The sequence below is a fragment of the Armigeres subalbatus genome, chromosome 3 (genome assembly GCF_024139115.2).
Source record: "Armigeres subalbatus isolate Guangzhou_Male chromosome 3, GZ_Asu_2, whole genome shotgun sequence".
NCBI classification, from domain to species: Eukaryota; Metazoa; Arthropoda; class Insecta; order Diptera; family Culicidae; genus Armigeres; species Armigeres subalbatus.
In genome coordinates, this window is record NC_085141.1 from 385,298,539 (window position 1) to 385,310,618 (window position 12,080).

Here is a 12,080-nt window from a genome sequence, read left to right on the forward strand (position 1 = left end):
CATATAAAACCTACTGTTGTACAATCTTAAGTACTTTAAGACAACCAAAAACCATTACAGGTACACCTCGATGAGTTCCAAAATCCGTTGTGTTTTAAAGCACTGTATTGCTCTCTAGCACGCTCAGGACTAGAGTTTGAATTTGCTGTTTGGAATCCCTACCAGACTGTATGGAGTGAGCGGTTCGAAACTGTCCAAAGAATATTTGTCAGAAATTTTGCTTCGATTATATGGAAAATTCGATTATATGGACTTTTTGAATCGAAAAAGTCTATATAATCGAGGTATACCTGTATTAGTTTCACTTAATTATTTTTATGCAATAGGTAAAATGATAAAAATCAAAGACCAGATTATTTTTTGCCAAAAGTGTAGGACAACTTCGCCCTCCCAAAGGGGGGAATTAGACCGGTAGAATAAGACATCTTTTTTTCATGCACCTTTAGCGAAAAAAAACAATCTATTAAAAAATCAGAACACTCCTGAAACTCTAATATCTCGTCTCCTTATTTCTGTCGCAGCGAGCAATTTCACTCCAGGGAGACTATCGTTTTCAATTCTTGCAGGTACCCGTCTCCACTCTCTCCACAACATTAGCGGACGGACAGAACAATAGTAGCAGAGCTCCACCAAACTCAGCAAGCTGACTCCCAGACACAGTCCCAACAGTCCACCGCAGTTCGCCAAGAAGTCTGTTATTCCGTAGAGTTCGCTTCGCTTCTGCTTTGTTATTTGGGCGTTCTTGTAGTAGATTTTAAGATGCGCCGCAAACAAACTACAAAATAAGATATTTGTTTTTATATCAGACTAACTAAAACTGTGAAAAGGAAACATACCCGTCCAGATCCTTCCTCGATTGTCCGTAGGCAACTCCCCACTCAACCACCTCGAACTCATTCTGCGTTATTTCCACATCATAGTCCACCGAAGTACAAGCTGGCATGCAATCGCACTTGGTGTGAAAATTGGAAACACTCTCGTCATCGACCACTCCCATTTCCAACAGTTCGGTCTCGGCGTCCTGCATGCAAAACATTTGTTTGGTTTCACATACGGGCATGTCCTCGCTGCGAATCATCGAAAACCGAACACATCCACACCGTTGCAAGGTGTAGTTTGTCAAGCATTCCAGATTGCAATTATCTTGAGTGTAGACGCGGAAAAAGCGCAGACTCCTGTCGCGGCTCAGAAAACACTGTCTCCTTTTCGGTGAGTAATATTCCAGCTTGCGTGAATTTTGAATAATCTGTGGTTTGACGGCTATCATCACTTCTTGATCAATCGGTATGTGAATGAACCGGTTGGTTATTTGGGGGTAGTCTGCCGGCGAATGAAGAAGAACTTTGTATCCTTGAACGGGTCCACTGCAGCTGTATTCAAGATTTTTATCTAGCGATATGAGCATTACTGAGAGCCCAGCAAGAGCTCCCGGTCCAATCGTGCGGTAAGGGAAGGAAGTAAGATTAGCTTTATTGGAGTAACCGCCGTCCAGCGTCCAATGTGGGGACCGATGCTTTCCAAACAAACTAGAATTCACTTTGACCTTGAGCAAATCTTCTGCTGCAAGTCCGTTGAAGGTGTAGCAAATTCCTTCTTCGGTAAGCATTGTGCTAAAAAGATGGTCGAAATCGTACATCACTCCTCGAAAAACACAAGAGAATTCCTCCGCATCAAAGGGAACTGGAGTAGATTTGATTAAATCCGCGAAGGTTTTGTATGTTGTTTTATTTGGTGATAAGGAATACATATACTCATGTAACGATACGAACGTCCTATCACAGAGTTGCATTAGGGCCAACATCTCATCTGTTCTGCAAATAGGAAAAAGTAATACATTATTGATAGATCGGGTGATATTTATCAATGTAAGGCTAAGGAATGCAAGGCTCTCTTTCTCTGAAACATATGAGTATTAGAATTCAACCGTTTGTTTGAGAAACTGCATATGTAACATTTTTGGTTAAAATGAGATTTTTATATATTCTGAATCCTTGTCCAAAAATACGTACTCTGGCAAAAAACACGAAAAAAATTAGATTCAGGAATGTATGAACAAACGAAAGTTTGAGAAACTACTTATGTGCATGCACTTTGAAGAGCAATTTATTAAGTACTTACAGTTTTTGCACTAGAAGTTTCTCAGGGTGGTCAGTTTTGTCAAAAACAACTGATCTGTGTTGCAGAAATCGAAAGAATCGGTGCCAATTTGTTCAAAAACAGTTTTTTGTTGTTTTCTCGAAATTGTGTAAAATGGATATATGCAGTTTCTCAAACAAATCATTCAAATCGTATTTCGATCCAGATGTTCTTCAAGTCGAAGTAATTTTCCACAAAATTTGTACTTCACTAACTCGATGTTGTCAAAATCAGTTCACATGCACAATATATACGATGTCGGGCCATTTGGTCGGATGCCGTTTGGCCGATAAGTTAAAAAAACTTATACTTTGAGTAATGAGTAGTAGGAATTACATGAAGTGTGCAGCGAGAAGTGAGGAATGAGACATTTCGCACATCTCATAACAGGAAATAGGAAAAGTATAGCGAAAAGCGATAAGTGAAAAGTGATAAGTGAAAAGTGGAAAGTGATAAGTGAAAATTAAAAAGTTAGAAGTGAGAACTGTGAAGTGCGAAGTGGGAAGTGAAAAATGAGAAGTGAAAAATAAGAAGTGAGAGGAAAGCGAAAGAAAGAAGTGAGAAGTGGCAAATTCGAAGTGAGATGTGTTAAGAGAGAGGGAAAGTGGGAAGGGAGATGTGAGGAGCGAGAAGTGCGAAGTGAATGGTAAGAAATGAGAAGTACAAAGAAAGAAGTGAGAAGTTAGAAGTGAGAATTGAGAAAAGTGAATTGAGATCTGAGAAGAAAAAGGACCAAGTGAAGAAAGAGCTGCGAAGTGGGAAGTGAAAAATGAGAAGTGAAAAGTGAGGAGTGAAAGGTAAAAAGTAAGAAGTGCTGATTCTGAACATTTCATTTCTCACTTATCAGTTCTCACTTTTCACTATTCATTTTGAACATCTCACTTCTCACTTCACTTAATAAGGAAATCAATTTAAACTATTCGGCCAAATGGCATTCTGTCAAATGACTCTAATCCATATTTCTACATGTTATGGAAAGTGCTTGATATTTTGGAAGAAAATATAAATGTAAAAAACTAATTGATTAAGTTCAAAACTTATTTATTAAGTTCCGACACGTAACATATGTTCTGATATTTGTAAAGAACGGGACCCTCCTTAGCCGTGCGGTAAGACACGCGGCTACAAAGCAAGACAATGCTGAGGGTGGCTGGGTTCGATTCCCGGTGCCGGTCTCGGCAATTTTCGAATTGGAAATTGTCTCGACTTCCCTGGGCATAAAAGTATCACCGGGTTAGCCCCATGATATACGAATGCAAAAATGATAACCTGGCTTAGAAACCTCACAGTTAATAACTGTAGAAGTGCTTAATGAACACTAAGCTGTGAGGTGGCTCTGTCCCAGTGTGGGGATGTAATGCCAATAAGAAGACGTGTTTAAAACAAAATGGTTAATGATATGTTCAAGAATATGCTTCTGAACTAAAATTTCGAGTCTACACGTTCGAAAGCCTCCATTGGAGCGAAATGAAGGCTTTTCTTTTCCAGTTGCTTCGTTGCAAGAGGATAGAAACCATCCTTCTACGCTGCTCGGAAGCCTCTTTTTAATCAGCCCGGAGGACTTCTTTCAAGAGGATCGGAGGATAACTTTCAAGAGGCTTGGAAGCCTCCTTTCAAAAGGTCCGGAAACCTACTTTCAAGAGGTTCAGAGGTCTCCTTTCAAGATGCCGGGAAGCCCCCTTTTAAGAAGCCCGGAAGCCTCTTTTCAAAAGTCTCGGAAGCCTTTTTTTAACAGGTTCGGAATCCGTCTTTCAAGAGATCCGAAAGCTTCCTTTCAAGAGGCCCGGAAGCCTCCTTTCAAGAGGCCCGGAAGCCTCCTTTCAAGAGGCCCGGAAGCCTCCTTTCAAGAGGCCCGGAAGCCTCCTTTCAAGAGGCCCGGAAGCCTCCTTTCAAGAGGCCCGGAAGCCTCCTTTCAAGAGGCCCGGAAGCCTCCTTTCAAGAGGCCAGAAGCCTCCTTTCAAGAGGCCAGGCCTCCTTTCAAGAGGCCCAGGAAGCCTCCTTTCAAGAGGCCCGGAAGCCTCCTTTCAAGAGGCCCGGAAGCCTCCTTTCAAGAGGCCCGGAAGCCTCCTTTCAAGAGGCCCAGAGCCTCCTTTCAAGAGGCCCAAGCCTCCTTTCAAGAGGCCAAGCCTCCTTTCAAGAGGCCAGGAAGCCTCCTTTCAAGAGGCCCAAGCCTCCTTTCAGAGGCCAGAAGCCTCCTTTCAAGAGGCCCAGGCCTCCTTTCAAAGGCCCGGAAGCCTCCTTTCAAGAGGCCCGGAAGCCTCCTTTCAAGAGGCCCGGAAGCCTCCTTTCAAGTTGCCCAGAAGCCTCCTTTCAAGAGGCCCGGAAGCCTCCTTTCAAGAGGCCCGGAGGCCTCCTTTCAAGAGGCCAGAGCCTCCTTTCAAGAGGCCCAGGAAGCCTCCTTTCAAGAGGCCCAGGCCTCCTTTCAAGAGGCCCGGAAGCCTCCTTTCAAGAGGCCCAGGAAGCCTCCTTTCAAGAGGCCCAGCCTCCTTTCAAGAGGCCAGGCCTCCTTTCAAGAGGCCCAGAAGCCTCCTTTCAAGAGGCCAGGAAGCCTCCTTTCAAGAGGCCCGGAAGCCTCCTTTCAAGAGGCCCGAAGCCTCCTTTCAAGAGGCACGGAAGCCTCCTTTCAGAGGCCCGGAAGCCTCCTTTCAAGAGGGCCAGGCCTCCTTTCAAGAGGCCCGGAAGCCTCCTTTCAAGAGGCCCGGAAGCCTCCTTTCAAGAGGCCCAGGAAGCCTCCTTTCAAGAGGCCAGGCCTCCTTTCAAGGGCCCAGGCCTCCTTTCAAGAGGCCCGAAGCCTCCTTTCAAGAGGCCCGGAAGCCTCCTTTCAAGAGGCCCAGGCCTCCTTTCAAGAGGCCAGAAGCCTCCTTTCAAGAGTGTCGGAGCCTCCTTTCAAGAGGCCCGGAAGCCTCCTTTCAAGAGGCCCGGAAGCCTCCCTTCAAGAGGCCCGAAGCCTCCTTTCAAGAGGCCCAGGAAGCCTCCTTTCAAGAGGCCCGGAAGCCTCCTTTCAAGAGGCCAGGAGCCTCCTTCAAAGAGGCCCAGGGCCTCCTTTCAAGAGGTCCAGGGCCTCCTTTCAAGAGGTCCGGGAGCCTCCTTTCAAGAGGCCCGGAAGCCTCCTTTCAAGAGGCCAGGCCTCCTTTCAAGAGGCCGGAAGCCTCCTCTCAAGAGGCCCGGAAGCCTCCTTTCAAGAGGCCCGAAAGCCTCCTTTCAAGGGCCCGGAAGCCCCCCTTTCAAGAGGCCCAGGAAGCCTCCTTTCAAGAGGCCCGGAAGCCTCCTCAAGAGGCCCGGAAGCCTCCTTTCAAGAGGCCAGAAGCCTCCTTTCAAGAGGCCAGAGCCTCCTTTCAAGAGGCCAGCCTCCTTTCAAGAGGGCCCAGGCCTCCTTTCAAGAGGCCAGGAAGCCTCCCTTTCAAGAGGCCAGGCCTCCTTTCAAGAGGCCAGGAGCCTCCTTTCAAGAGGCCAGGGAGCCTCCTTTCAAGAGGCTCAGGAGGCCTTTTTTTCAAGAGGCCAGGGGCCTCCTTTCAAGAGAGGCCAGGCCTCCTTTCAAGAGGCCCAGCCTCCTTTCAAGAGGCCCGGAAGCCTCCTTTCAAGAGGCCCGGAAGCCTCCTTTCAAGAGGCCTGAGAGCCTCCTTTCAAGAGGCCAGAGCCTCCTTTCAAGAGGCCCGGAAGCCTCCTTTCAAGAGGCCCAGAGCCTCCTTTCAAGAGGCCCGAAGCCTCCTTTCAAGAGGCCCGGAAGCCTCCTTTCAAGAGGCCCAGAGCCTCCTTTCAAGAGGCCAGAAGCCTCCTTTCAAGAGGCCAGGAAGCCTCCTTTCAAGAGGCCCGGAAGCCTCCTTTCAAGAGGCCCGGAAGCCTCCTTTCAAGAGGCCCAGAAGCCTCCTTTCAAGAGGCCCAGAAGCCTCCTTTCAAGAGGCCAGGCCTCCTTTCAAGAGGCCGGAAGCCTCCTTTCAAGAGGCCAGGCCTCCTTTCAAGAGGCCCGGAAGCCGCCTTTCAAGAGGCCCGGAAGCCTCCTTTCAAGAGGCCCGGAAGCCTCCTTTCAAGAGGCCCAGAAGCCTCCTTTCAAGAGGCCAAGAAGCCTCCTTTCAAGAGGCCCAAGCCTCCTTTCAAGAGGCCCGGAAGCCTCCTTTCAAGAGGCCCGGAAGCCTCCTTTCCAAGAGGCCCAGGCCTCCTTTCAAGAGGCCCGGAAGCCTCCTTTCAAGAGGCCGGAAGCCTCCTTTCAAGAGGCCCGGAAGCCTCCTTTCAAGATGCCCGGAAGGCTCCTTTCAAGAGGCCCGGAAGCCTCCTTTCAAGATGACCCAAAGCCTCCTTTCAAGAGGCCCGGAAACCTCCTTTCAAAAGGCCCGGAAGCCTCCTTTCAAGAGGCCCCAAAGCCTCATTTCAAGAGGCGCAGAAGCCTCCTTTCATGAGGCCCGGAAGCCTTTTTTAAAGAAGCCCGAAAGCCTCTTTTTAAGAAACTCGAAAGCCTCCTTTCAAGAGACTCGGAAACCTCCTTTTAAAAGGCATGAAAGCCTTCTTTCAAAAGGCCCGGAAGCCTCCTTTCCAAGAGGCCCGGAAGCCTCCTTTTAAGAGGCCTGGAAGCCTCCTTTCAAGAGGCCCTGAAGCCTCCTTTCAAGAGGCCCGGAAGCCTCCTTTCAAGAGGCCCGGAAGCCTCCTTTCAAGCGGCCCAGGCCTCCTTTCAAGGGCCCAGAAGCCTCACTTTCAAGAGGCCCGGAAGCCTCCTTTCAAGAGGCCCAGGAAGCCTCACTTTCAAAGAGGCCCAGGAAGCCTCCTTTCAAGAGGCCAGAGCCTCCTTTCAAGAGGCCAGAGCCTCCTTTCAAGAGGCCCGGAAGCCTCCTTCAAGAGGCCAGGAAGCCTCCTTTCAAGAGGCCAGAGCCTCCTTTCAAGAGGCCCGGAAGCCTCCTTTCAAGAGGCCGGAAGCCTCCTTTCAAGAGGCCCGGAAGCCTCCTTCAAGAGGCCCGGAAGCCTCCTTTCAAGAGGCCCAGAAGCCTCCTTTCAAGAGGCCCGGAAGCCTCCTTTCAAGAGGCCCAGGCCTCCTTTCAAGAGGCCCGGAAGCCTCCTTTCAAGAGGCCCAGGAAGCCTCCTTTCAAGAGGCCCGGAAGCCTCCTTTCAAGAGGCCCGGAAGCCTCCTTTCAAGAGGCCCGAGGCCTCCTTTCAAGAGGCCCAGAGCCTCCTTTCAAGAGGCCCGGAAGCCTCCTTTCAAGAGGCCCGGAAGCCTCCTTTCAAGAGGCCCGGAGACCTCCTTTCAAGAGGCCCGAAAGCCTCCTTTCAAGAGGCCCGGAAGCCTTCTTTCAAGAGGCCCAAGCCTCCTTTCAAGAGGCCCGAGGCCTCCTTTCAAGAGGCCAGGAAGCCTCCCTTTCAAGAGGCCCGGAAGCCTCCTTTCAAGAGGCCCGGAAGCCTCCTTTCAAGAGGCAGAGGAGGCTCCTTTCAAGAGGGACGGAAGCCTCCAGTCAAGAGGCCCGCACGCCTCCTCTCAAGAGGCCCGGAAGCCTCCTTTCAAGAGGCCCCAGCCTCCTTTCAAGAGGCCCGGAAGCCTCCTTTCAAGAGGCCCGAAGCCTCCTTTCAAGAGGCCCGAAGCCTCCTTTCAAGAGGCCCGAAGCCTCCTTTCAAGAGGCCCGGAAGCCTCCTTTCAAGAGGCCCAGAGCCTCCTTTCAAGAGGCCCAGAGCCTCCTTTCAAGAGGCCGGAAGCCTCCTTTCAAGAGGCCCGGAAGCCTCCTTTCAAGAGGCCAGGAAGCCTCCTTTCAAGAGGCCCAAGCCTCCTTTCAAGAGGCCCGGAAGCCTCCTTTCAAGAGGCCCAAGCCTCCTTTCAAGAGGCCCTGGAAGCCTCCTTTCAAGAGGCCCAGAAGCCTCCTTTCAAGAGGCCCGGAAGCCTCCTTTCAAGAGGTGGCCCTGGAAGCCTCTCCTTTCTCAAGAGGCCCGGAAGCCTCCTTTCAAGAGGCCGGAAGCCTCCTTTCAAGAGGCCCGGAAGCCTCCTTTCAAGAGGCCCGAAGCCTCCTTTCAAGAGGCCCGGAAGCCTCCTTTCAAGAGGCCAGAAGCCTCCTTTCAAGAGGCCCAGGAAGCCTCCTTTCAAGAGGCCAGGAGCCTTTTTCTCAAGAGGCCAGGGCCTTTTTCTCAAGAGGCCAGGAGCCTCCTTTCAAGAGGCCCGGGAAGCCTCCTTTCAAGAGGCCCGGAAGCCTGCTTTCAAGAGGCCCGGGCCTCCTTTCAAGAGGCCCAGGCCTCCTTTCAAGAGGCCCGGAAGCCTCCTTTCAAGATGCGCTGGAGCCTCCTTTCAAGAGGTCCAGAAGCCTCCTTTCAAGAGGCCCGGGGCCTCCTTTCAAGATGGCCAGGAAGCCTCCTTTCAAGAGGCCCCCGGAAGCCTCCTTCAAGAGGGCCCGTTGCTCCAGTTGTTTGCTGCAAGATTGGAACCATCATTCTACGCTGCTCGAAAGCCTACTTTAATCGACCCGGAGGACTTCTTTCAAGAGGATCCAGGAGCCTACTTTCAAGAAGCCCATTGGGCCTTCTTCAAAAGGTCCGGAAACCTACTTTCAAGAGGCCATAAGCCTCCTTTCAAAAGGCCCGGGAGCCTCCTTTCAAGAGGCCAGGAAGCCTCCTTTCAAGAGGCCAGGAAGCCTCCCTTCAAGATCCCAGGGCCTCCTTTCAAGAGGCCCGAAGCCTCCTTTCAAGAGGCCCGGAAGCCTCCTTTCAAGAGGCCCGGAAGCCTCCTTTCAAGAGGCCCGTAAGCCTCCTTTCAAGAGGCCCGTAAGCCTCCTTTCAAGAGGCCCGTAAGCCTCCTTTCAAGAGGCCCGTAAGCCTCCTTTCAAGAGGCCCGGAAGCCTCCTTTCAAGAGGCCCGGGAGCCTCCTTTCAAGAGGCCCGGAAGCCTCCTTTCAAGAGGCCCGGAAGCCTCCTTTCAAGAGGCCCGGAAACCTCCTCGTTTGAGATTCTGTATGCAGAGCATCGCGCATGAGTTTTTCACGGAGAATCATATCGTTTCGCTCATGCGTCGAGAAATGTTTTCGCTCCAAAGCGTGTCAATACCTAATCGAAGCGTATTTTATGTTTACGTATGGATTTGTTATCCATTGTTTTAAGCAAAGAAAGTTATTCCGACGAATTTAACGAAGAAGAACACGCAAAAATCACGTAATTATGCAAATCGCGAGTCGAATCATGGACGATTCTCTGGGCCATGAGTCGGGTGAGGTTTGCCTCGCGCTTGATTTGAATCGTTGAAGAGATTTGAGAATTTGAGTTTTTACCAACACTGCTCCTTTCAAGAGGCCCGGAAGCCTTCTTTCAAGAGGCATGGAAGCCTCCTTTCAAGAGGCCCGGAAGCCTTCTTTTCAGTGGCACGAAAGCCGTATTCCAAAGAAGCTCGGAAGCTTTTCTCCAAGAGCTCGGAATAATGAAAATTCCAACCAACTTTACGGAGAGTCATAATATCCCATTAATTTTGAGTTGGTTTTTTCGTATATCTTATGAGTTACACTTATTTTTATTTAACAGCCAAAAAATAAATAGAGGGTACCTCAATTCATGCAAAGGTGCGAAGGGGTACCTCTCAAGAAAAAGGTTGAGAACCGCTGGCGTAGCGCAACTATTATGGAACTTTTATATAAGCGCTTAATAATCATATTTTATTGATTGTAACTATTACAATACTGAATGATTTTATTCTGCCAAACTTTGTCTCAAATGCCGAACACGCATTTTAAAATTGTTTCAAATTCCGTACACTTTGATTCAAATTCCGAACACCAACTTAAATGCACTAAAATGAAAAATTTCAACGTTATCTAATTGTTGAACAATTCTAATGTCCTTGATCTTGTCATAAAACGAGTTTGTCTCTCGTCTTATGACAAGTGAAGACATTCCACTAAAAAGCTCATAATAATTTTCTTAATAAGTCCTTGATCTATTAGCCTGCAGAGAATATTTGTTTATTCATGCAATAATAACCGAATATTTTAGATAAATCTCCATGTATTGAGTGTTCGGAATATGAGTTTGCTTGGAATTTGAGCCAAAACGATTGCTCCATTTTACTTTGAGCTTGGTGCGTGTGCACCGATAAAATCCAATGAAAAATTTAAAAAATCTCACGGTGATGAATGTTATTGTGTTATTGTGTTCATTAAAACCCCTGATTGATCCACCTAGCGGTGTTTGTGCCTTTTTCGTACTTCAGATATACTAAAAAATTTAGTGAGAATTTCTTAGTGTGTTTTTGTATATAAATCGTATTTTGGCCATAAGTTTTAATTCCAATTGCGATCAGGCCGGGCCTCTTAATAGGAAACAATGGGATAGGAATCCCCGTCGAATGCAACTTATTGCAAACAAAGCGTATCAAGATAAGTGCCTAAAAGATGAGTGAGTTTTATTTTGCGCACATACCCGGGTAGACGATAATGGCTCATCAACAGTAAAACGTGATATTGATAACAAAACATGATATTAACTTGTTTGAAATAAGAGTAAAAATAACAAGCGAAAATAACAAAAAATTTCACCGAAATATCATAAAAATTTCAGGTTTTTTTTTGTTCTTGTTAATAGCAAAACACGATATTTTTATGATATTTCGGTGCAATTTTTTGTTATTTTCGCTAGTTATTTTTACTCTTATTTCAAACAAATTAATAGTATGTTTTGTTATCAATATCACGGTTTCTACCCGGGACACACACGCACACACATACACACAGGCAGACATCATCTCAATTCGTCGAGCTGAGTCGATTGGTATGTAACACTATGGGTCTCCGGGCCTTCTATCATAGGATATATAGGCTTTTCGTTACACCTTGGTGTACGAGAAAGGCAAAAATAAATGTACTCATTCAATTCAAAGCAACCACAAAAACTCGCGACTGTGATTTTTACTCGCGAACAAAATACTGCCATATTTTTTGTCTTTGCTCTGTCTATCCAGCTTTCCACGCTCGGTAATGGCGGCTTGTCGGTGTGTAAAAATCAATCGGTCACTGTACTGTTTGACACTAGCTGGAGGAAAGCCCACTGGCGTTCCTGGGTGAGGGGAAGGGAAAAAAGGCCTTTTCGCCAGTGAGTTTTCCTCCAGCTAGTGTCAAAAAGTACAGTGATCGATTGATTTTTGCACACCGACAAGCCGCCATTACCGAACGTGGAAAGCTGGATACTTGTTCGCTAGCAAGTACCACAAAAATGCAGGCAACAGGTTCGCCCGTATGCATCGTTTTTATTAGGACAAATTACATTCGTTTCTTACTCGTTAAGCGAGTATTTCCTCCACTGGGTATGAGATATTCGGGTTATAAATATTTTCGAATACAAACACAGCTTACACAAATACAGCTTATGAAGCTTCAAATTAAATACACCACACTTGAAAGGTTACCAGGAAAGGAAAAGGAAAATATTCAGGTTACCTATTTGAAGCTTCAAATCCATGATGCTTCATGATTTCGAACTCTTCGGAGAAGTTAAGCCAACTACTTGTCCACTTCGTTCGCGGACAGATTGTCACTGCTGGAAATGGGATTTTCCACACCGGAGTTGTTTTCTCGTGGAAGCTCACAATCACGGGCGTTTCGTCCCATTTTTGATAGATTTTGTTGATAAGAAAACCACAGCTGCAAACCGACAGTAAGAACACCACAATCCACCAACCACTTTCACAACTTGACTGCCCCTCACGGTGGAAGTAACGTACTCCGTGGATGGAACTGTTCGAACAGTATTCTTGCAAAAGTGTCCTCGCTGGAGTTTTGGACTGCGGCCGATTCGTACTCATTGTCCCAGACATCACGACTAACTGACCCACTAACGGACTGACTGACCGGTTCGCTGGTTGGAAAACTGCATCCTGCGCCTGAATGCAACCATCACATTCCCCTAATTAAACGATGAATATTCAACAGGTGTGGTACAAGGATACATGATACTTTTCATATAATTACAAGTGCGAGCGGAACTAGATGGGTAACAAGAGTA

General features: G+C 47.6%; 1 protein-coding gene across 1 annotated transcript; it reads right to left on the reverse strand.

The window, feature by feature from the left end:
- Positions 1-372: 372 nt before the first annotated feature.
- Positions 373-11,880, reverse strand: LOC134222951 (pickpocket protein 28-like). The gene is made up of 3 exons (XM_062702094.1): positions 11,516-11,880; positions 837-1,811; positions 373-775 (listed from the first exon to the last, which is right to left on the reverse strand). Exons 1-3 carry the CDS (start codon positions 11,878-11,880, stop codon positions 472-474), a joined length of 1,644 nt encoding a protein of 547 aa, XP_062558078.1. The 3' UTR covers positions 373-471.
- Positions 11,881-12,080: the final 200 nt, after the last annotated feature.